Raw genomic sequence first — 21,824 nt, forward strand, 5'->3', positions numbered from 1 at the left:
CGGCTCCCAGTCGCCCCGATACGGGGCGGGGCCCGCTGCTGTCGGCGCGGCGGAGCGGAGGTCAGCCCGCCCCCTGGCCCGGCTAGCCAATCAACACCTTGGACGGTGGTGTGGGTGGGGGTCGGCGCTCACGCGTCAGAAGGCTCTGGGCGCAACCACTGCCTTGGTGAAATCGGAAGCCCGGGAGTCATAGTCGATCATAATGGATCTATTCACAATGGATCGTGCTATTGGGCCGTGTCGGGGGGGCGGAGGTGGGGAAGGACGGCCGCCGCTGATGACAAAGGGTTATCCCACTGAGTCCCCGATAAGCGGGTTTTCTTAGCAATCGGCCAGCCTGTATGGTAGCTTGGGGCAACATTTTAGGAATACAGGTGGGCCACATTTCAAGCAAACCTGGCTTTTTTTTTTTGGTAGAGCTTTGTAAGATAATTCAAAAAATTTTAATTGCAAACATGTACTTCATTGGTGAGGAAACAGAACCGAAGATGGCAGAGCTGAGATAGCTCGTAGAGGCATTCTATCCAGGCTACTCTCAAATCAGTTGGGTTTTGTTTGTCACATACGCGAAGGCTGGTTTTCTCTCCCTAGCTAGAGAATTAAGCTCTAATTATGTGTCCTTAACAGTTCCTGATTCGTGGTGAGCACACCAACGAATGCTTGGTATAAGAGAATCAGAGAGGTTTCTTGTTTTGGGGACAGGCCAGGGTCTCCACCTCCAGACCAAGCTGCTGGAGGACAGGGCAACTGACCGGGGCATTTTCCAGCTTTCAGAATTCAACTGTGGTCCAAGGGCACCTCCTGCTGGCAAAAAGGAAGTTACTAAGGGGGATTACTCACTGACACCTTTGGACAAAGAATAGACGTTTATGGAGATTGATGGACTTAGCTTATCTCCAAGTAGAGCATGCCAGGATGTTTGTCCAGTCACCATTCCTCCTTGGTATCTTTTCTGATACTATCAGGCACAAACTGCATGCTGTCCTCTTCCTCTCCAGCTACTCGGTTACATTTCTTTTACTGAATTCTTTGTTTTCCACCAATTTCAGAAGAGGCACTGTTCTTCCAATTCTGATAACATTCATGCTTATCTCCCACCTAATTCTATTTAACCCACCCCTTGAGTAGCCATCATGGTCAACAAAAGAGTCCGAAATGCAGTACTTGGATGCAATCTCAAAAACGACAGAATGATCTCTGTTCGTTTCCAAGGCAAACCATTCAATATCACAGTAATCCGAGTCTATGCCCCAACCAGTAACGCTGAAGAAGCTGAAGTTGAACGGTTCTATGAAGACCTACAAGACCTTTTAGAACTAACACCCCAAAGAGATGTCCTTTTCATTATAGCGGACTGGAATGCAAAAGTAGGAAGTCAAGAAACACCTGGAGTAACAGGCAAATTTGGCCTTGGAATACGGAATGAAGCAGGGCAAAGACTAATAGAGTTTTGCCAAGAAAATGCACTGGTCATAACAAACATCCTCTTCCAACAACACAAGAGAAGACTCTACACATGGACATCACCAGATGGTCAACACCGAAATCAGATTGATTATATTCTTTCCAGCCAAAGATGGAGAAGCTCTATACAGTCAGCAAAAACAAGACCAGGAGCTGACTGTGGCTCAGACCATGAACTCCTTATTGCCAAATTCAGACTTAAATTGAAGAAAGTAGGGAAAAACACTAGACCATTCAGGTATGACCTAAATCAAATCCCTTATGATTATAGAGTGGAAGTGAGAAATAGATTTAAGGGCCTAGATCTGATAGATGGACTGCCTGATGAGCTATGGAATGAGGTTTGTGACATTGTACATGAGACAGGGATCAAGACCATCCCCATGGAAAAGAAATGCAAAAAAGCAAAATGGCTGTCTGAGGAGGCCTTACAAATAGCTGTGAAAAGAAGAGAAGCGAAAAGCAAAGGAGAAAAGGAAAGATATAAACATCTGAATGCAGAGTTCCAAAGAATAGCAAGAAGAGATAAGAAAGCTTTCTTCAGCGATCAATGCAAAGAAATAGAGGAGAACAACAGACTGGGAAAGACTAGAGATCTCTTCAAGAAAATCAGAGATACCAAAGGAACATTTCATGCAAAGATGGGCTCTGTAAAGGACAGAAATGGTATGGACCTAACAGAAGCAGAAGAGATTAAGAAGAGATTAAGAAGATATTAAGAATACACAGAAGAACTGTACAAAAAAGATCTTCACGACCCAGATAATCATGATGGTGTGATCACTGACCTAGAGCCAGACATCCTGGAATGTGAAGTCAAGTGGGCCTTAGAAAGCATCACTACGAACAAAGCTAGTGGAGGTGATGGAATTCCAGTTGAGCTGTTCCAGGTCCTGAAAGATGATGCTGTGAAAGTGCTGCACTCAATATGCCAGCAAATTTGGAAAACTCAGCAGTGGCCACAGGACTGGAAAAGGTCAGTTTTCATTCCAATCCCAAAGAAAGGCAATGCCAAAGAATGCTCAAACTACTGCACAATTGCACTCATCTCACACGCTAGTAAGGTAATGCTTAAAATTCTCCAAGCCAGGCTTCAGCAATACGTGAACTGTGAACTTCCAGATGTTCAAGCTGGTTTTACAAAAGGCAGAGGAACCAGAGATCAAATTGCCAACATCCGCTGGATCATAGAAAAAGCAAGAGAGTTCCAGAAAAACATCTATTTCTGCTTTATTGACTATGCCAAAGCCTTTGACTGTGTGGATCACAATAAACTGTGGGAAATTCTGAAAGAGATGGGAATACCAGACCACCTGATCTGCCTCTTGAGAAATGTGTATGCAGGTCAGGAAGCAACAGTTAGAACTGGACATGGAACAACAGACTGGTTCCAAATAGGAAAGGGAGTACGTCAAGGCTGTATATTGTCACCCTGTTTATTTAACTTATATGCAGAGTACATCATGAGAAACGCTGGACTGGAAGAAACACAAGCTGGAATCAAGATTGCCGGGAGAAATATCAATAACCTCAGATATGCAGATGACACCACCCTTATGGCAGAAAGTGAAGAGGAACTAAAAAGCCTGTTGATGAAGGTGAAAGTGGAGAGTGAAAAAGTTGGCTTAAAGCTCAACATTCAGAAAACGAAGATCATGGCATCTGGTCCCATCACTTCATGGGAAATAGATGGGGAAACAGTGGAAACAGTGTCAGACTTTATTTTTCTAGGCTCCAAAATCACTGCAGATGGTGACTGCAGCCATGAAATGAAAAGACGCTTACTCCTTGGAAGGAAAGTTATGACCAACCTAGATGGCATATTCAAAAGCAGAGACATTACTTTGCCAACAAAGATCCGTCTAGTCAAGGCTATGGTTTTTCCTGTGGTCATGTATGGATGTGAGAGTTGGACTGTGAAGAAGGCTGAGCGCCTAAGAATTGATGCTTTTGAACTGTGGTGTTGGAGAAGACTCTTGAGAGTCCCTTGGACTGCAAGGAGATCCAACCAGTCCATTCTGAAGGAGATCAGCCCTGGGATTTCTTTGGAAGGAATGATGCTAAAGCTGAAACTCCAGTACTTTGGCCACCTCATGTGAAGAGTTGACTCATTGGAAAAGACTCTGATGCTGGGAGGGATTGGGGGCAGGAGGAGAAGGGGACGACAGAGGATGAGATGGCTGGATGGCATCACTGACTCGATGGACGTGAGTCTGAGTGAACTCTGGGGGTTGGTGATGGACAGGGAGGCCTGGCATGCTACGATTCATGGGGTCGAGAAGAGTTGGACACGACTGAGCGACTGATCTGATCTGATCTGATCTTCCCTTCTTCTCTTGATCATTTCCAGTTTCTCTCTATAGTCAGACTTTTAAAACACCAGCGAGGGACCCCTTTGCCCATTTCTGAAATAGTTTTTACTTATCTTTGCTATGAATGATTTCTAGCTTGGATTTCTTCCTAGTGTTTCAGGATGGATTTTTGCAAACAGTGTGAACCGGCTGTTGCCCACCTTTATGCCTGTGTTTTGGGTTCTGTCTTCCTCTCCAATTGAGCAAGTTTTCTGAGGTTACCAAAACTATATCCTTTTAACAGTTTGCACCCCTCTAAAATTTTTCGTTCGTTCACCATCCTTTCCTCCTGTGTTTTTATATTTTATACTGTTTCTCCTCATAGCTCTGACCATACCATTCCATCTTCTCCCCCATGTATTTCCCTATTCTTATCTATTCCCTTTTACCTCCCCTTCCCTTTCCCTCATTTTTTGAAAGTGAAAGCCGCTCAGTCATGTCCGACTGTTTGCAACCCCATGGACTATACAGTCCATGGAATTCTCCAGGCCAGAATACTGAAGTGGGTAGCCGTTCCCTTCTCCAGGGGATCTTCCCAACTCAAGGATTGAAGCCTCATAGGCAAGCGTTAAATGAATTCAGAATGTATTATTTTGTGTTCTTGCAAGATACATATTTTTTAAAAAATTAAAGTATATTTACCATGTGTTAGTTTCTGGTATACAGCAAAGTGATTCAGTTGTACGTATACATTTACTCATTTTCATATTCTTTTCCACCTCAGGTTATTACAAGCTCTTTGTTTATTTGTCTTAGTTGTGGCATGAAGGATCTTTTTAGTGGGGCATGGAAACATTTAGTTGCAGCATGTAGGATCTCGTTCCCTGGCCAGGAATGGAACCCAGGCCCCCTCATTGGAAGCTCGGAATCTCAATCACTGGACCATCAGGAAGGTCCCTACAAGATATTGAATATAGTCACCTGTGCTATCCCTTAGAACCTTGTTGTTTGTCTACTTTATATATAGCAGTTTGCATCTGCCATTCCCAAACTCCTAATTTTCCCTCCCCTACCTTCCTCTTTGGTAACTATAAGTTTGTTTTCTGTAAGACACGTCTTTTTAATGCACATTTGCTTTTTCCATTACAAACAATGTTTCATTGTGGACATTTTCAAAAAGGCACAAATAGAGAATATTATGAAATCTCCTGGGCCCCTTACTCAGCTTTGACAATTATCAACATTTGCTCATCTGATTTCATGCAGCCCCTTTGCTTTGTGTGTGTGTGTGTTGGGGGCAGGTGAGCTAGAGTTTTTTTTAAGGCAAATTCCAGTCATATAGTCACCTATAAGTTTTTCACTAACTGCCTCTAAAAAATCAGCTCTAATTTTTTACGCTAATATCATCTGATCCTTATATTTAAATTTCTACTGGATTGTCCCAAGTATCTGTTTTTACATCTGGTTTCTCCTAATATGGATCTAAACAAAGTCCACCCTTGTTCATTTGGGTAAATTTTATTTGGGTAAATCTATGCAGCTGCTGCTACTGCTGCTGCTAAGTCGTGTCAGTCGTGTCCGACTCTGCACAACCCCATAGATGGAAGCCCACCAGGCTCCTCTGTCTCTGGGATTCTCCAGGCAAGAACACTGGAGTGGGTTGCCATTTCCTTCTCCAATGCATGAAAGTGAAAAGTGAAAGTGAAGTCACTCAGTCATGTCTGACTCTTAGCGACCCCATGGACTGTAGCCTGCCAAGCTCCTCTGTACATGGGATTTTCCAGGCAAGAATACTGGAGCAGGTTACCACTTCCTTCTCCAAGGGGATCTTCCTAACCGAGGGATCAAACCCATGTCTCCTTCATTGGCAGGCAGATTGTTTACCACTGAGCCACCAGGGAAGCCCTGTATTATTGTGTGGTATCTAACTACTGAGCAATACTCCACAGTGTGCAGCTACCATATTTTATCTGTCTATCTCCCAGCATAGGACACTCACGTTGCCTCTAAATCCTTATTCTTGTTATAAATAAGCTTGCAGTTGACATCCTTATGTTAATTATGTGTACCCTAATAGATTGGTGTGAAAATTTGAGGGGAGTTAGGACTGGGATGGAATTTCTGGGTTGCTGAGTCATAGGGTATACATTAAACTGTTACCAACCAGGGTTCTTGGCTTTCTCCGATTAATAGAAATTGATCAGAGGTCAGACAAGAAATTCAGGCAAGACTTTACTGGGACCCCTGTTGCAGCAGGGGGAAGTGAGAACAAACAGGTCCCCTTGCTGGCTTGCTCCCCAGGGAGGCGCAAGCTTGTTCTTTATATGGGGTGAGGGTAGGGGTGTGTCCAGGGGTTGGGTTGGAGGGATGGCTTAGGTGTTTTGTCCCCTCCTTAGGTGGTGCAATGGCGCCCCACTCCAGTACTCTTGCCTGGAAAATCCCATGGATGGAGGAGCCTGGTGGGCTGCAGTCCATGGGGTCGTTGGGAGTTGGACATGAATGAGCGACTTCACTTTCACTTTTCACTTTCATGCATTGGAGAAGGAAATGGCAACCCACTCCAGTGTTCTTGCGTGGAGAATCCCAGGGATGGCAGAGCCTGGTGGGCTGCCTTCTATAGGGTCACACAGAGTCAGACACGACTGAAGCGACTTAGCAGTACGTGGTGTTGAGTGCAGGGAGCATGCGCAGTATCCTGCTTTTGCTTTTTGCTTCAGGCACCTCAAAAGTGGCAGTTGGGTTTTTTTGGTCTCTTTGTATCTTTTTGGCCCAGAATTTGCCCAAATTGTGCCTGCATGCAGTTATTTTTAGTGTCATCTGAGGAGAGTTGTGTCCAGGCACAAGCACTGTAGCACTGCAGCAAAAGGTCCGGGATCCCAGGACTGTCTCAGAACTAACTTGACTAAGTAGTGTCAGGTTGTCCTCTGGAAACCAGTCTACCTCCCACCCGAGGGATCCTGCATCTCAGTGTCTCTGCCAGTGTTGGACATGATCCAGTTTTCTAATTTTTGCCAGGTATAAAATGCTGTATCATTGTTGCTTTAATTTGCATTTCTCTCATTACTAATGATCCTAAACATCTCTTGTTTCTCTTGAGTTTGGGAGGTTTACTCTTCTGTAACTTTCCTGTTTATATCTTTTCCCCATGTTTCTTGTCAGGTTACAGTCTCTTTTTTGTTGCTGATTTGCAGGATTTTCTTGTCTATTCTAGATATTCTAGATATTACTCTAGATATTACTGGTTTTGAGGCAGGAGGTAGATGGATCTCTCCGTAGTAAAGTGATAGGGGATTCATTCCCTGTGGACTGAAACTCCAAGACAAGACTAGCAGGACAATTAAGGGAGAAGGCTGGGCCCTGCGCAGAACACATGTTTCTCATTTTCAAAGACAGGAGACCTCTATGACCACACACACGCAGAAAGGCTCCTTGGAGGTCAAAGGGGAGTGATGTCAAGGGATGCTCTACCCACAGGCCTTTGCGGTAGAATCCATGGGAGAATCCTGAGATGCACAAAATATGGACTGTGAACCAGGCAAATCAGAATGACTGGCCAAAGGAAATCTGAAGGAAATGTCCCATAAAAGTAATTCAAACTGCCACAAGGATGCGACTCAGCAACATGGTCTCTGAGTCCACTTGTGTGTCCGTTGTCAGTCAGTTCAGGCGCTCAACTGTGTCCGATTCTTTGCGACTCCATGGACTGCAGCACACCAGGCTTCCCTGTCCGTCACCAACTTACTCAAGTTAGGGTTACTGAGTTATGGAGCTTACTCAAACTCATGTCCATTGAGTCGGTGATGCCATCCAACCATCTCACCCTCTGTTGTCCCCTCTCCTCCCACCTTCAATCTTTCCCAGCATCAGGGTCTTTTCCAATGAGTCAGTTCTTCACACCAGGTGGCCAAGGTATTGCAGCTTCAGCTTCAGCATCAGTCCTTCCAATGAATATTCAGAACTTATTTCCTTTAGGATGGACTGGTTGGATCTCCTTGCAGTCCAAGGGACTCTCAAGAGTCTTCTCCAACACCACAGTTCAAAAGCATCAATTCTTTGGCGCTCAGCTTTCTTTATAGTCCAACTCTCACATCCATACATGACTACTGGACAAACCATAGCTTTGACTAGACAGACCTTTGTTGGCAAAGTAATGTCTCTGCTTTTTAATATGCTGTCTAGGTTGGTCATAGCTTTTCTTCCAAGGAGCAAGCGTCTTTTAATTTTATGGCTGAAGTCATCATCTGCAGTGATTTTGGAGCCCAAGAAAATAAAGTCTATCACTTTCCATTGTTTCCTCATCTATTTGCCATGAAGTGATGGGACTGGATACCATGATCTTCGTTATTTGAATATTGAGTTTTAAGCCAACTTTTTCACTCTCCTCTTTCACTTTCATCAAGAGGCTCTTTAGTTCTTCGCTTTCTGCCATGTATTGTACCCTTTTCCTCCTAATAGAAACACGTTACCTTTTTCATTACTTTCTGTCTTTGTGGGAATTCTTTTCTGCAAAGCTGAAGGGCCAGGGCCCTTGTCACTGACCATTGGTCTAGTGGCTAGGATTTGGTGTTCTCACCGCTGCGATCCAGCCTCAGTCTCTGGCTGGGAACCCAAGCCCCACTCCAAGCTGCTGCAGGCTGAGGTCACCAGAGGTCAGTTTCAAGTATCTTCTCTCATCCTATCTAATTATTAATTTTGTCCATGGAGTCCTTCATTGAACAGAAATCCTTAATTTGTTTATGTGATTGACAATCAATTTTTGCCTTAAAGTGTGTGCTTTTGAAGTTTTGTACAGAATGGCCTTTTCTGTCCCCTTGGGTCATAAGTATATTCTCCTACATTTTCTTCTATTAACATTAATGTTTTTACCTTTCACATTCAGGTCTGTATGTAGTCCATTTAGAGCAGTGCTATCCAAATAGAAATATAATGTGAGAAACATATACAAAATTTTCTAGTAAACACATTTAAGAAACAAAAGGAAATAGTTGAAATTGACTTTAATATTTTTGAGATCCAATATAGCTAAAATATTGCAACGTATCATCAAATACAAATTATTGAGATGTTTTAAATTCTTTTTTCCTTTTCAGTCTTCAAAATCCAGAAAGCATTCTACACTTAGAGCACACCTCAGTGGGACTAGCCAGATTTCACACGCTCAGTGGCTGCACGTGACTCGTGCCTGCCACACTGGTCAGCACATATCTCGAGTTTGCCCTTGGAAGTGGGGTTAGGTAAGAATGCAAACATTTTCCTCTAAATAATTAATCCATTTTTGTCTGTCCCTATTTCCCCATTGATTCGTGAAGCCTGCATTATTGTATTTTTGTGCTCTAATCTGCTTCATATCCACCACTGCTCCATTCCATTCTCTCATCCTTCCTGGAACTTTCGTCCACTCGTTTTCGAAGGTGTCTCCCTTACAAGACTTAACTTCCTGACTTTATGCTTATCCTCTTCTACGTCCTGTCCTTAACGATTCGTGGACTCAGGCAGCTTCAGCTACTGTGTGTATGTAAATGCTCAAACCATATTTTTATTACATCTCCACTCACTGTGTCTGACTGCATTCTGCAGGACTACTTCATTTGGCTGCCCTGTTTACGAGTTAAAACGCTAATTTCTCCACTGTTTTCTCACCCTAATACACGTTTTTTCCCTTCTAAAATCTCCAATTATTGCTTTCTCTCCCAATGCCTAGGCTTGCCACCAAGGAGTGCATCCACCCAGCGTCCCCGAGCACCCCACAATGTGTGACTTTCTCTTCCTACAGTGGAGATCTCAGTTATACCTGGAGAACAAAAGAAGGTATCCGTGTAGTGCTGATGTCTCACGACAGAGTGTTCCAGTTATGTTATCACATGTCTGCTTTTAAGTACTGAGTCTGCTCTTCTTGAGAGAAAGTGGTAATTATTCTGTGAGCTGTCTAATCTACTACAGCTCATGTTTGGGAACTTTCTGGGCCTGCACACACCTGACCCTGTCTTTATCATGGCTGATGGGAGGGTCTGCTCAGCTAGGGCCCGTGGCCTACTATGCTAATGATGGGGCTTGCTTTCCTGGAAAGATCTCGGAGCCCCGAAAATGGTTGTTTGTGTATAGATGGGAAACAATGAAAGAGCAAAGCTTTTCCTATAGGAGGCCACCAAGGCAAATACTATTGCCCTAAAACCTTCAGTGGCCGAGCCAGAGACCACGGGGAAAGTCATCGACTTTAATACCTCACTGGATCTAGAATACACTTTCCTGTGTGTTTGTTTTGCACTTAGGACGTGCCTCATGGCTTCCCAGGGTGACACCATTCTATTGGTCAGTGGATTGAGAACCTGAACTCCCTTGACCCCTTATTGGGGTCCTCTCCATCGAGACAGAAGGCGGGGCCAGTAATCACTGCCTGTATCCACTTTCCACCGTCAGGCGGAGCCGTGGCTGATACTAGGTGTGACAGGGCTCTACTGCCTTCCATTTTTTTTTTAATATTTACTTATTTGGCTGTGCTAGGTCTTACTTGTGACACATGGGATATTCAATCTTTGTTGCAGCATATGGGATCTAGTTCCCTGACCAGGGACCAAACCCAGGCCCCATGCATCGGGAGCATGGCACCTTCGCTACTGACCCACTAGGGAAGTCCGCCGCCTTCCATTTTTGAAAACAGTTGGGAGGATCATGAGTGAAGAAAGTTGTGCACCACAGCAGCGGTCCTGCACTGCCTTCTAACATGGATACTGCTTGTTAACGTCATGGAGAACTTCTCTGGTCTAAAAAGAGGCTTGACACTGGTCAACCCAGCAAAGTGGCTGCCATTACCATGGGGAAATGAGACCATGGTAGGGAGGCTCACAGACTAATATGGTTCTTGGTGGGCTTGGATGCTGGTGGACACCTGACACACAGGAGATCCGGGCCAGAGGGAAGGACTTGGGCACGGCTAGAGAGGTCTGTGGTCAGGAAATCAAAGACACCCAGAGGCAGTAAGAGAAGCTGAGCTGTTTAATCACCTCCTTGGCCAGACTCAAGGCTGTGGTTGGCCCCAAACAACTCACACTTGGAAGCTGTCGAGAGTTGCCGGAGATGGAGGGGCTGCTTGAGTCAGAGGACGAGGGAGGATGGGAAGGGGCAGCTTTGGAGTTTCTGACCCGTCATCTGGCAATCTAGCCCCCAGGTCCTGCTTCCGCTCTGAGAGGTTCCTGGCTGGTCCCCAGGGGCGAGGACTGGATGGCATGCCCTAGCTGTGGTGGGAGAAGGACCCTGGGCAGGGGAGCCATTCCCCACATGGCCTCGTAGAGGGTGTGGCGCTGCCTGCGCCCGTGGTGGGGACAGAGGCGTAAGGCTGGGGAAAGAGGGGAGGGGGAGGAGTGGAATTGGGGGTTGCCTGCGCCCCACCACCAGTCTAGAATTAAATAGCAGAAAAGAAGGGTTGCCTTTGGGAACACTGACTTGTCCCCAGAGACAGTTCCTGGTGATGGGTTGACCTTGGCAACAGACCCTAGCAGCAGGCAGTTGTCCTGACAAGAGGGTGATCCTTGTCCACGGTCCCTGGCAGTTTCCTGGACAGAGGGAGGCAGTTGGCCTGGGAGTCTCGCCCCCAACTACTTGTTCTTCTTGAAGAAGCTGAAGCGCTTTTCTCGCTCTCGTTCTCTGCCATCCTTGCTGCGAAGCACGACAGGTCCCTCAGCCCCGGCCGGTGACACCGGGGGCATGGTCATGGCCCGGGTCATGCCCCGCGTGGCACTGGGCACCGCTGGCTCTTCAGGCTCTCCGGAGGCGGAGGACGCGGTGGCAATGGCTGCATTCACCACCCTCAGCCACGAGCTCATCTCTGCCTGCAAGGGGCGCGGAAAGACACCTGGTCAACTTGGAGGCTGTGCTACTGGCGGCTGTGGCTCGCACTCAGTGGGGAAGGGTAAGAGAGGAGGCAGAGATGCCTGCCCCATCTCTCTGGAGAAAAAGACCCCTTTAAGGGAGGGAACATGTTTTGGTGCAGCCTTCACAAACATCCAGTTGGCACAATGTGGGTTGTCTGACATCAAAGAAGGAGACACTTCAGACAAGCAAAACGAGAGAGAGGTGAGGAAATAAAGAGTACATCTGAAGGGCTCCAAGGCAGCACGGAGGGAAGGGGACAGCTCACCTCATCCTTGGCCTGGAACAGATATTCCTTCCCATCTTGTAAGCTGTTGGGAAAGAGAGAAAACTCAGGGCAGAGCTGAGACTCTGACCGGCCAGCTCAGGGCTGGCAAGACGGCCTTATCCTCCAGAGACCAGACGGGAGAACAGCCTCAGATGCTCAGAGCCAACTCGTCTAGACCCTTTCTGCACCTTCTTCCGAGTCTCAGGACTGGGGGTGGGGCCAAAGCAGCTCCTTCCTGATTGGCTGCCGAGGACGAGGGCACGCTCACTTCTGCCCCCGGTGGCTGGCAGGCAGGGGCAGGCCCGCGGGGGCCTCGGAGACAGGGCAGTGCCCACATCCTGCTGACAACTCTCCCCTGCTGTACATTGCTCAGCTTGACAGGCTTGCGCTGTGGTGCTCCCGCTACCCTGCGTGTGAGCACAACCAGAGCCCCCGCCTCTCCCTCGTCGATGTTGCTATTCCCAAATGCCTGGCCCAGTGCCCTCGCGGCTGTATCACTGGGAGCCTCCCTCCTGTCCATTCCTACCCCAGCTTGAAGACATGCTTGCGCTTTCGATAATCAAAGGCCACGCTGCCCTGGGCCCTGGCCAGGCTGACAGGCACTTCTCCATGGTACGGCACTCCTGCACTGGCTGCCTTCGCATCCTTGTAAAAGCCAAGGCTCCCGCGCCGCAGGACACAGTACACATTCTGCCACGACCTGGGGGTGGGGGGTGGGGAACGTGGTGCAGGTGAGGAGGAAACGCAGGTGCCTGGCCGGCCTTTGAGGGGCCAGCCACCCTGGGCACAGCCTGGTGGTCCCAGGACTCCCAGGGCCACTGCTGTCATTGCTAAGTTGCTTCAGTCGTGTGTGACTCTTTGCAACCCTATGGACTGTAGCCCACCAGGCTCCTCTGTCCAAGGGGATTCTCCAGGCAAGAATACTGGAGTGGGTTGCCATGCCTTCCTCCAGGGGATCTTCCTGACCCAGGGATCGAACCCGCCTCTCTTACGTCTCCTGCACTGGCAGGCGGGTTCTTTACCACTAGCGCCACCTTAGCCCATCTTGTTTATAGTTTCCCGGCCCTCCTGCCCCCACCGAGGCCCCACACTGCTCCTGAGTCCTACCCCTTCCCCCAGTCTAGGAAGAGGTTCTGGGCAAGCCTGTCTAGAACCAGGAGCCGAAAGGGCCTCTGCGTGGTGTGGCCAGACCCAATACCTGTTGGCGGCCTTCTTGCCAAAGGCCTCCATCTCCTGTTTGCGGCACAGCAACCCCTCCATCTGTTCCTGGGCGGAGAGCTCCGGGCCTCGAGTGGGCAAGGTGGCGACCCGGGCGGACTCGGATGACCTGCTCTGGGGCATTATCGGAGGGGCCGGGCCCTGTGTCCGGGCCTGCCTCTCTCCCCGTGGCCCGTCGGCCTCGTCCCCAGCACCGGAGCCCTGTGAAAACAGTGGTGCCTGTGTTACAGAAGGTGAGACGGGAGACATCTGGCTTGAAGGGTGTGAAGCTTGAAGTCCAGGAGCGGGTCTTCCCACCCCCATGTTTCCTGTGAGCCTCTGCCCTCTCCTGACCCCAGTGTCCCCACCGCCCGGCTCACACCCCTTTGCGTCCCTTATCTCCTAGTTATCAACACCCACACCCCCAGGAGTAACTCACAGGCCCTTCTGGGAGGCCGCCCTGCTCAAGTCTCTGCTGTTCCATCAGGGGCTGCAAGGACAAGATGCTGTTAAGCAGATGCAAGAGGGGGAGGGGCTAAGATTCTGACAGGGTGCTCGGATGGGAGGACTCACCTGGGGGCCCTCTGCATCTGTGCAGACGCCGTTCACACTGGCCGGCAGGCGGGGGTGCACTCTGGAACGGCAGGGGCGACAGAGAACGCTAAGTGGTGGGGTGGCTCTGGCTCAGCCTCCTTTTCCTCCCCAGGGTGTCCCAGCTCTCACCCGTCCCGGGCAGTGGCAGGGGCCGTGTGGCTGTCCACCAGGTGCCCTTCGGGAGGACTGGCCGGGGGTTCTGGAGGAGGGGGCAGCTTCCTCCGTTCCTCTTCCTCCCTCTTTCTTTTCCGCTCCTTCTCCTGTTCCTCCAGCTGCCAAGAAATTCTGAGGTCAGAACATAGAAGGTCCAGGGTGCTGGGGAAAGCTGAAGTGTCTCAGCTCTGGTCTGACGAAACAGGAAGGATGAGAAGAGAAAACCAGAAGAAGGTGGGGATGAGGAGCCATGGGGGAGATGCTGTCTCTTAGCGCCACCCAGGGAAAATGATGGCTCCCAGAGGTGAGGTGACCACAGGGCACCTTTGGCTCACATCTAGGAGAGCCTGGAGCAATGGGAAGAGAAATGTCCTCCTCATGCAGGAGAGTGTGCGGGGCCTGGGGCAGAGGGAGGGGGCTGGTGTTCCTGGGGTCCTGGTTGCCCTCACCGCCGTGAGCTTCTCCAGCGCGCTGAACCGCTCCTCCCAGGCCACCGCGGACTTCTGGAAGGCCTCGTGCCGCTTGATGAGGCTCTCGACTTCATCGACGGTGCAGCCCAGCTCAGCGCTTCGCACCAGCGGTTCCTGACTACACAGCCAAGCCTCCGCCACACCTGCGTCTCTCCCGAACACCAGCACCTCCAAAACTGCAGGGGGGGCGGGTTGCAGAGAGGTGGCAAGTCAGAGTGGGCAACGGCAGGGCACTATGGCCACTTTGGGAACAGGGACACCAAGAAGGACACCGCCCCAGAGCAGGAGCTCAGCGCAGAGCCAGGCAGCCCAGGGCAGAGGTCTTGGGTTCCACACCCAGGATTCCTGGTCTCACCTACTCTGGAAACTACAGGGTACAAGGCCCCCGGTGTGCCCCCCGGGCCCGGAGCCCCTGGTGGTTTTTCTACAGCGGCTCACCAAGCTGCAGCCAGTCCATCTTCTCCTGCCACTTGTCAGCTGTCTCTTGGCGCCGTGCCTGAAGCTGAGACAGCTTCTCTGAGATCTGGGGAGGCAGAGATGCGAATTAGCACTCAGCAGGGCCTTTCTGGGGGGTCTTACTAATGATATCTTTTTTTTAAAACTATTTATTTTGTATTGGGGTATAGCTGATGAACGGTGTTGTGACAGCTTCAGGTGAACAACGACGGGACTCAGCCATATATAAACGGGTATCCATTCTCCCCCAACCCCGCTCCCATCCAGGCCACCACACAACGTCGACCAGAATTCCACGTGCCGTATAGTAAGTCCTCACTGGTAGTTTTTTTATTTCAAGAGGCAGACAGAAAAATCAAATGGGGAAATCCCTGAACAACCCTGAGGGGACGGTGAAAGGTTTCAGCACAGAAAGAATGAGAAGAAGCAGGAAGACTCCGAGGAGAACTCAGCATTCAGGCCTCCCCGGTGAGGGTGACCGGCTCTGCCCTGGCCTCACCCACCTCCTCTGCCGCGTAGTGGCTCCTGGCCAGCAGCCCCTGCCCCATATCGACACAGGAGGAGAAGCGGTCGGCCCTGGCCTCAATCTCGGCCTTGATGCCTTGGTGGTTCTTGATGACCAGGTCTGCGGAAGACACGTCCCTGGGGGCACAGAAACCGAATCACCCGCTGCCCACCACCCTCTCCCAGCCACGAACCTGTAGCCCTTGGAGGCCACCAGGCACTGTGGGTCTCACCGGGGCCGCTCCTGGGCGTCCATCTGCAGGTTCACCCCGTCCATCCACAGCATCAGCTCCCGGACGGCCTTGAAGAAGCGGAACTTGTCCGTGGTGTCCAGCAGCAGCTGGCGGCGGGCAGCAGAGCTCCCCTGAAGCTGCGCCCAGGCCTCGGCCACGGCCTGCATGTGGCGGCCGATCTCCTCGGCCTTGTCGCCGGCGTAGGCCTTCTGGAGCCGGTGGCCGTCGTCCTGCACCTGCTGGACCTGCAGGGGCCCAGGGCAAAGTTAAGGGAGCCAGGAGATCCGAGGGGCTGCAGCCTCCCTCGGTCCTGGCCCCTGCTCTTCACCTCCTGCCCAGTTCACCAGCCGGGGAAGCAGCGGGAGAAGTGGGATGAGGGTGAGGGGGCCACTGGGAAAGATGGGGGCTGGCACTCAGAGTCAGCCCTGTCACACGCTGCCCTGTGGAGCCCTACTGGGGGGCCTGGGCTTAGCCTGGGGGTCAATGCTTTAAAAGGGCCACTAGCTGGCTGAGCTTTCAGAAGCCTGTCCAGCACGTGGAGGACCTCAGAGATTGCTAGAAGGAGATTTTCAGCCTGAAGAAGGGACTAGGGTGGGGGGGGCCCTCCTGGGTTTAAATGGCTGGAAGAAGGAACTATGCTTATTTTTCGTAGGGCTAATGTCTGAGTGGGAGCAACAGATGGATTTTAGTACAAAGGGAAGAATCTTCTAGCTCCTGGAACCACTTGAAAATGTCATGGGGCCGGACTTCCCTGGTGGTTAAGAATCCACCTGGGTTCCACCCCTGGTCTGGGAAGGCCCCACATGCCGTGCTCTGCAACGAAGAGCAGCCCCCATTTGCCACAACTAGAGAAAGCCCGCACGCAGCAACCAAGACCCAGTGCAGCCCAAAATAAAAATAAACTTAAGAAAATGTCACGGGCCCTCAAAGAGCCTTGTCATTCTGGGTGTGGACACAGTGGCTAGATGTCCCCTGGCCAGAGATGGTTCCCTGGAAGCACTCTAAGCGCATGCTTATGTGGCCCTGCAGGGCATGCCCACCCTCCAGTCCCCCCGCTGCATTCCCCACTGAGTGTCCTCAGACACCGTCGCCCCCACCCACGCTTGGGTCAGACCTGGGCGCTGAGGGCCTGGATGTCGTGCTCGAAGGCACAGTGTCGGCGCTGCAGGGCCTCGGCGGCGTTGAGGTCCCGGCCGGTCCCATCGGGAAGCTGCTGCTGCTTGTGCTGCACGCGCGCCAGTGCTTGGCGCGCCCCGTGCAGGAAGCGCTGCAGCTCGTGTGCAGCCGCCAGCACCTGGCCCCGCGTGTCCAGCAGCTCCAGCAGGTCAGCCCAGGCCTCGTTGAGGCTGTCCTTCCACTCGGCCACCGTGGCCCGGGCGGCGTGGCCCCCAGCGATGAGCCCGTTGGCCAGTGCATTGGCACCATCCACGCGCTCCTGGCCGATGGTGCTCGTGTCCCGCGAGAACTCGCGGAATTTGTCCCGGAGCATCTGGTGGAGGAAGCCATTGCCCGGACAGTGCTGTGAGGCTGGAGAGTGTGGTACCTACCTCGGGGGCGGCGGGGGGCAAGTCCTTTCACACTGAGAACCCATTTCTTGCCCTGGGCCACTTCAGCAGGGCCAAGTTGGTGAGCAAAAGCAACTGGTTCCCACTGACCCTGTCTTTGACACACCCCCAGCCTCCAGCCCCCAGTAAAGGGGTGCTCAGAACCTTTAGTCTTCCGACAAGGGTACCCTAAGTACGGTCTATATTTCTGCACCAGTGAGGGTCCAAACCCCCACCCCCAAACCACGGAGGGGAACCTCATGCCCCCTATACTGCTGAGTTCTGTTGGAAAAGAGTGACTGGTCACTCTTCTCTTGCCCACGTCTATGTGCAGTCCTGCCTCCTCCTCTCTGCACAATTCTTTCAACAAAACACCTCGAAATTCAACGAACAGCATCTGCAGCCCCTGGTCTTGCACCCCTGCCCCTTGGGGCTCCACCCAGGATGAGGTGCTAGCCCTCACCCCGGAAGCCCACGTGTGGCCGCCGTCCTCCCCGCACTCACGGTCACGTGCTCGTAGTCCTGGCCCAGCTCGTGAGAGGCGGCCACCACCTCACGCTCCTGGATCCACTGCTCCAGGTCGTCCAGCTCCCGGCGCAGCTGGCACAGCCGGAGGTGCTCCTGCAGACGCTCCCGCCGCTCGCCCGCCAGCTCCTTCAGGCCGGCGTACAGCTTGTCCACCTGGGCTTGGCGGATCGACAGCCGGGTGCTGCGGGGCGTGGAGAGGACACACCGCTCTGACCCCCGGCCTAGGCCGCGGAGTCCTGGCCCTCTTGGCCCCCCAACGACTTGCCCCGTCCCGGTTCCCCAGCTTTCTAGATGGTTCTGTACACACACAGGTCAGAGGGCTCTGCAGTCTCCTGGCCTTCCTGAACCTGGCTGCCCCTCCCCCTCCCCCTACTCCCCACCCCTCCCCGCTGCAGCCCCCGGGACTGGCCCCCTTGCTGCCTGCTGGACTCACTTCTCTGGATGCTCGTGGTCAATCATGTCTTGGCTGCTGGCTGCCAGCTGGTGGATGGTCTGGGCATAGTCGGCCAGGGCTTGTTCCAATACCTGATGCTTCTTCACCTCCGCCTGGGCGCTCAGCTCGTCCTGAGGAAGGGGACAGGGGCAGCAGGGGGTAAGGGTCGGGGTGGGGGGTCGGGGGAAGACTCAGCCTGAGCTCTGTCCTGGCTCTCACCTTGGCCTTCTCCTGGCCCATCATGTGTAACTCCTGCTCGCCCATCCAGGCCTCAGCCTCTGCAGCATCGCGGTAGAACTGTTGAGCCCGCAGGGCCTCCTCCAGTCGCTTTCCTCGCAGCTCCAGCTCGTGGCCCAGGCGCTTCCACATTTCCTGGAGCTCCGCCAGCTCGGGGCCTGCTGCTGCCACGCCCAGAGTGCGCTGCCGCTCCGTCAGGTCCGCAATCCGGGGCTCGTGGCCCTGGATCTCCTTCTGCAGGGTCTGTCCACAGCAACAGAGGAGACGCTGAAAGGCTTGCTGAGGGAACCCCCTCACCCTACACTTACTCCACACAAGCCCCCCTTCACACTTCTGCTTCTCATCCTCCCTGAGTCCTCTTCACTTCCCCTCTTTTCTGGCCCAAGGATGTGACGAAGGTGCCCCTTCAATCCTCAGGATCTACTACTAGGGGAACCCACCCTCCTGAGGCGAGGAAAGGAGACCCACTGAAGTCTCGGATTATGCCCAGCATCAGGGGCAGCCAGGGAAACTCCAGGTCTCAAGAAAACAAACTTTTCGGACTTCCCTGGTGGTCCAGTGGCTAAGCCTCAGTGCTCCTAATGCAGGGCGCCTGGGTTCAATCCCTGGTCAGGGAACTACATCCTACATACTGCAACTAAGAGTTAAAAGATCCCTCGTGCTGCAACTAAGACCCCAGGGCAGCCAAACAAACAAACATTCAAGTCTGGGGAGGCTCTTGGGACCCCTTCTTTTGCCTTTAAGCTCTGCCTCACCTGGTTCTTCTTCATGAGGAGCTGGACACTGGGCAGGTCCTTGCCGTGTTCCATGGAGCTAGCCATGGGTAGCCGCTCCGTCACCCACAACTGGATGAGAAAGAGGAGGGGTCCGTGGAGGTCCGGAGGGCAAAGTAAGAGCCAGGGGTTGGCTGGGAAGGGGTTCCCGGTGGAACGTTTTCCAGGGCTCTGGTTCTGGGGGCAAGGGGCCTAGAGGGTATCCCTGGGTGTTGCCAGAGGGTTGACTTCCAATGCCCAAGGGAAGAGACAACAGAGCCCTGCTGGCATCCACCCCCAGCACCCAGGAAGGAGACAGAAAGCCAAAGGCCGGGGGCCATTTACCCCGATGCAGACTCTAACCCTGTCCCAGGTCCCAGAGACTCACGATCTCATCCTCCACGTCCCGGTGGAACTGGTGCTGCTCGCGGGAGGCCTGCAGGCGCCGGCAGCGCTCCTCCATGGGCTGGCACAAGGCCCTGAACTTCTCCTCCACTGCCCTCGAGGTCCTCTCCACCTCCCCCGCACCCTGGTCTTCCTGGGCCAGCGCTTTTGCCTGCGCCTGGATCGCCTCCACCTCCTTCTCTCGAACAGCCATCTCCCTTTCCAGCATCTGCCAACCGGAAGAGGAAGCAGATGTTAGCACCGTGCTTCCACCTTCAAAGTCAGCAGAGACACTAGTCTATATCAAGCTGATCATGAATTCTTATCCATACAGCTCAACCCAGGGAGAGTATCTCTTCCTCGCCTACATCAATGGATCTCAAACTTCAATATATCTAAGAATCCAGGGGGTGTGCTATCTGTGCCAGTAATCAACTTATGGTCTCTTGGTCTTCTCCAATCCATCTCAGTTTCAAGTACACCTTTGCCCATTTTGAGTCTTGAAACCTGACCCTGTAAAGACATTTCCTTGGTCCGCTGGTGCAATACTAGGACTTGTCCACAGAGGGCGCTGGAGGGACACCACTATGAAAAGGCGAGGCATGGGCTTCTATTTATGGTTCCAGCCTGTTTTTCTTCTAGCTCCTATAGGAGACGTGGTGGCTCTTACCCTACACCAAGTTTTGCTGGCATCCCAGTGCCATGCCGTCCAGCCTTGGCCTGCCAGCTTCAGACCTCTCTGGTTTGTGATACCCCAGCAAATTTCTATGCCATCCAGCAGGCCTGTGCCTTCTCTAACAAGGTCTGAAACTCAGCCTTGGGGTAGGGAGAGGGCATCTCAGTCCTTCCTGGGGACCCCCTCCCCAGTCCTAGGGACCTAACTCTTCCCTACATTTGCTATTCCTGTATTCATTAGAGCAGGGGTCAGCAAACCCTGTCCCTTGCCTGTTTTTGTAAATAAAGTTTTATTGGCACACACCACACTATTCTTTCTTACACATCACCTGTGGCTGCTTTTACCCTACAAGGACAGAGTTGAACAGTTACAACAGAGACTGTTGCTGTTGTTAAATCACTAAGTCATGTCTGACTCTTTGCAACCCCATGGACTGCAGCACGCCAGGCTTCCCTGTCCTTCACCATCTCCGGGGTTTGCTCAAGTTCATGTCCACTGAGTCGGTGATGCCATCTAACCATCTTATCCGACAGAGACTATATGACCCTTAAAACTCAAAATACTGGATTTGTTTGGATTTTTCCACAACATCTTAGAGAAAGCGGGATGAACTTTTTGGCTAACCCAATATCATTTGGCCATTTACAGAAAAGTTTTTTTCTGATCCTTGCTTTGGAGTACTTTTTACCCCATTGGGAGGTAACCGCCTTTTATTAATTAAGAGTTCTTTCCCCTAAAATTTCCTTGTTCAAGTTAGAATGTGCTGTCCATCTCCCAACTTTACTCTGACTGACACACATTCCTAGAGATTCCAACACTGGTGACCCATGGAAATTGCTTTGAGAGATGCCAGTTAAGACGTCTGTGAGGCCTGGGCACGGCCTCGTGAGTCTCAGAGCTGCTGACTCCCATCTCCTCATTTCCCGCTCACCAGCCCCACCAAAGGCCCGCGGCGTACCTGCTGCTTCTTGAGCAGGATGTTGACGCTGGTGAGGTCCTTGCCGTAGTCGTCCGAGTGCAGCTGGGCCTGCAAGCTCTCCAGCCAGCTCTCCAGGGCGGAGCAGCTCTGGGCAAACAGCTCAGCTCGGTTGGCATCAAAGAGGCTGCGGGCTTTGGCCTGGGTGGTGGTCTCCAGCTCGTCCCAGCGCCGGTGCAGGTCCTCCAGCTTCTCCCACACCAGAGCTTTCAGCTCAGGCTTTTCCAGAGTCAGCTCCCGCCCTTCCTGGGTGTGCGACAAGGAAGGGGTCAGTGTCAGAATTAGATGCCACTGGACTTCACGGGCCAGTAGCAGAACGAGATCCAAAGGACAGCAGAGACCTGAAGTGAAGGCAACCACACCAAGTGCTCGGGTGTTCTCCAAGCTTCCTGAACTTCTCTGCCCTCGCTGCTGAGTAAACCCTCCAGGCTTCTTCAAGGTCAGAACTTATCTTGGTTCAGAGGCCATTGCACTCTCTCCTTATTGTGAGTTCTGGTGTCTCGTGGTGCTTGTGGTACCCAGGGGCACACTGCACACGGTCACACGTCACTGGCCATCATTTCACGTTTCTCAGCTCATCCCTCTTCACCGAGCGAGTCTCGCCTGGTTTCCCCACTCCCATCCTTTCTGCGTGGGGACTCTGGTTTCTGGGACGGTGAGGCCAGCATGGTGTGGTCTGCATGCCAGGTGGCCTGGATGTGCCAAGGAGTTACTGCCCCCTGAAGCGGCCCTCAACCAGTGACAGGAAATTAGTGGATGAATACTGGGCGTGCTTGCTTTGGCGGGGATAACTATGTC

The 21,824-nt window shown here is 51.9% G+C and overlaps 1 protein-coding gene and 1 long non-coding RNA gene across 10 annotated transcripts in view; one reads left to right on the plus strand and one right to left on the minus strand.

Moving 5' to 3' along the window:
• Positions 1–135: 135 nt before the first annotated feature.
• LOC139180589 (uncharacterized) lies at positions 136–16,413 on the plus strand. Of its 8 annotated transcripts, XR_011564818.1 has the most exons (4): positions 142–374; positions 8,846–8,989; positions 9,457–9,563; positions 10,025–16,413. It is a non-coding gene; the product is annotated as an uncharacterized lncRNA (long non-coding RNA). The 8 variants fall into 8 exon arrangements; XR_011564811.1 differs by having other exon boundaries at positions 136–374; positions 8,846–10,194; positions 10,298–16,413; XR_011564814.1 differs by having other exon boundaries at positions 138–374; positions 8,846–9,661.
• SPTBN2 (spectrin beta, non-erythrocytic 2) overlaps positions 10,734–21,824 on the minus strand; it is a 41,416-nt gene continuing 30,325 nt past the window's right edge. For both annotated transcript variants that reach the window (XM_070782452.1, XM_070782451.1), the window contains 18 exons: positions 21,009–21,272; positions 19,379–19,603; positions 18,994–19,083; positions 18,221–18,481; positions 18,002–18,132; positions 17,545–17,749; positions 16,611–16,985; positions 15,497–15,741; positions 15,263–15,401; positions 14,742–14,826; positions 14,283–14,479; positions 13,810–13,952; positions 13,660–13,720; positions 13,526–13,576; positions 13,088–13,308; positions 12,416–12,589; positions 11,890–11,932; positions 10,734–11,581 (listed from right to left, as the gene is read on the minus strand). In XM_070782452.1, coding sequence (XP_070638553.1) covers positions 11,348–11,581; positions 11,890–11,932; positions 12,416–12,589; positions 13,088–13,308; positions 13,526–13,576; positions 13,660–13,720; positions 13,810–13,952; positions 14,283–14,479; positions 14,742–14,826; positions 15,263–15,401; positions 15,497–15,741; positions 16,611–16,985; positions 17,545–17,749; positions 18,002–18,132; positions 18,221–18,481; positions 18,994–19,083; positions 19,379–19,603; positions 21,009–21,272 — 3,144 coding nt within the window. In that variant the 3' untranslated portion in view covers positions 10,734–11,347. The remainder of the gene's footprint in view (positions 11,582–11,889; positions 11,933–12,415; positions 12,590–13,087; positions 13,309–13,525; positions 13,577–13,659; positions 13,721–13,809; positions 13,953–14,282; positions 14,480–14,741; positions 14,827–15,262; positions 15,402–15,496; positions 15,742–16,610; positions 16,986–17,544; positions 17,750–18,001; positions 18,133–18,220; positions 18,482–18,993; positions 19,084–19,378; positions 19,604–21,008; positions 21,273–21,824) is intronic.

Source organism: Bos indicus, chromosome 29 (assembly GCF_029378745.1).
Source record: "Bos indicus isolate NIAB-ARS_2022 breed Sahiwal x Tharparkar chromosome 29, NIAB-ARS_B.indTharparkar_mat_pri_1.0, whole genome shotgun sequence".
Taxonomy (NCBI): Eukaryota; Metazoa; Chordata; class Mammalia; order Artiodactyla; family Bovidae; genus Bos; species Bos indicus.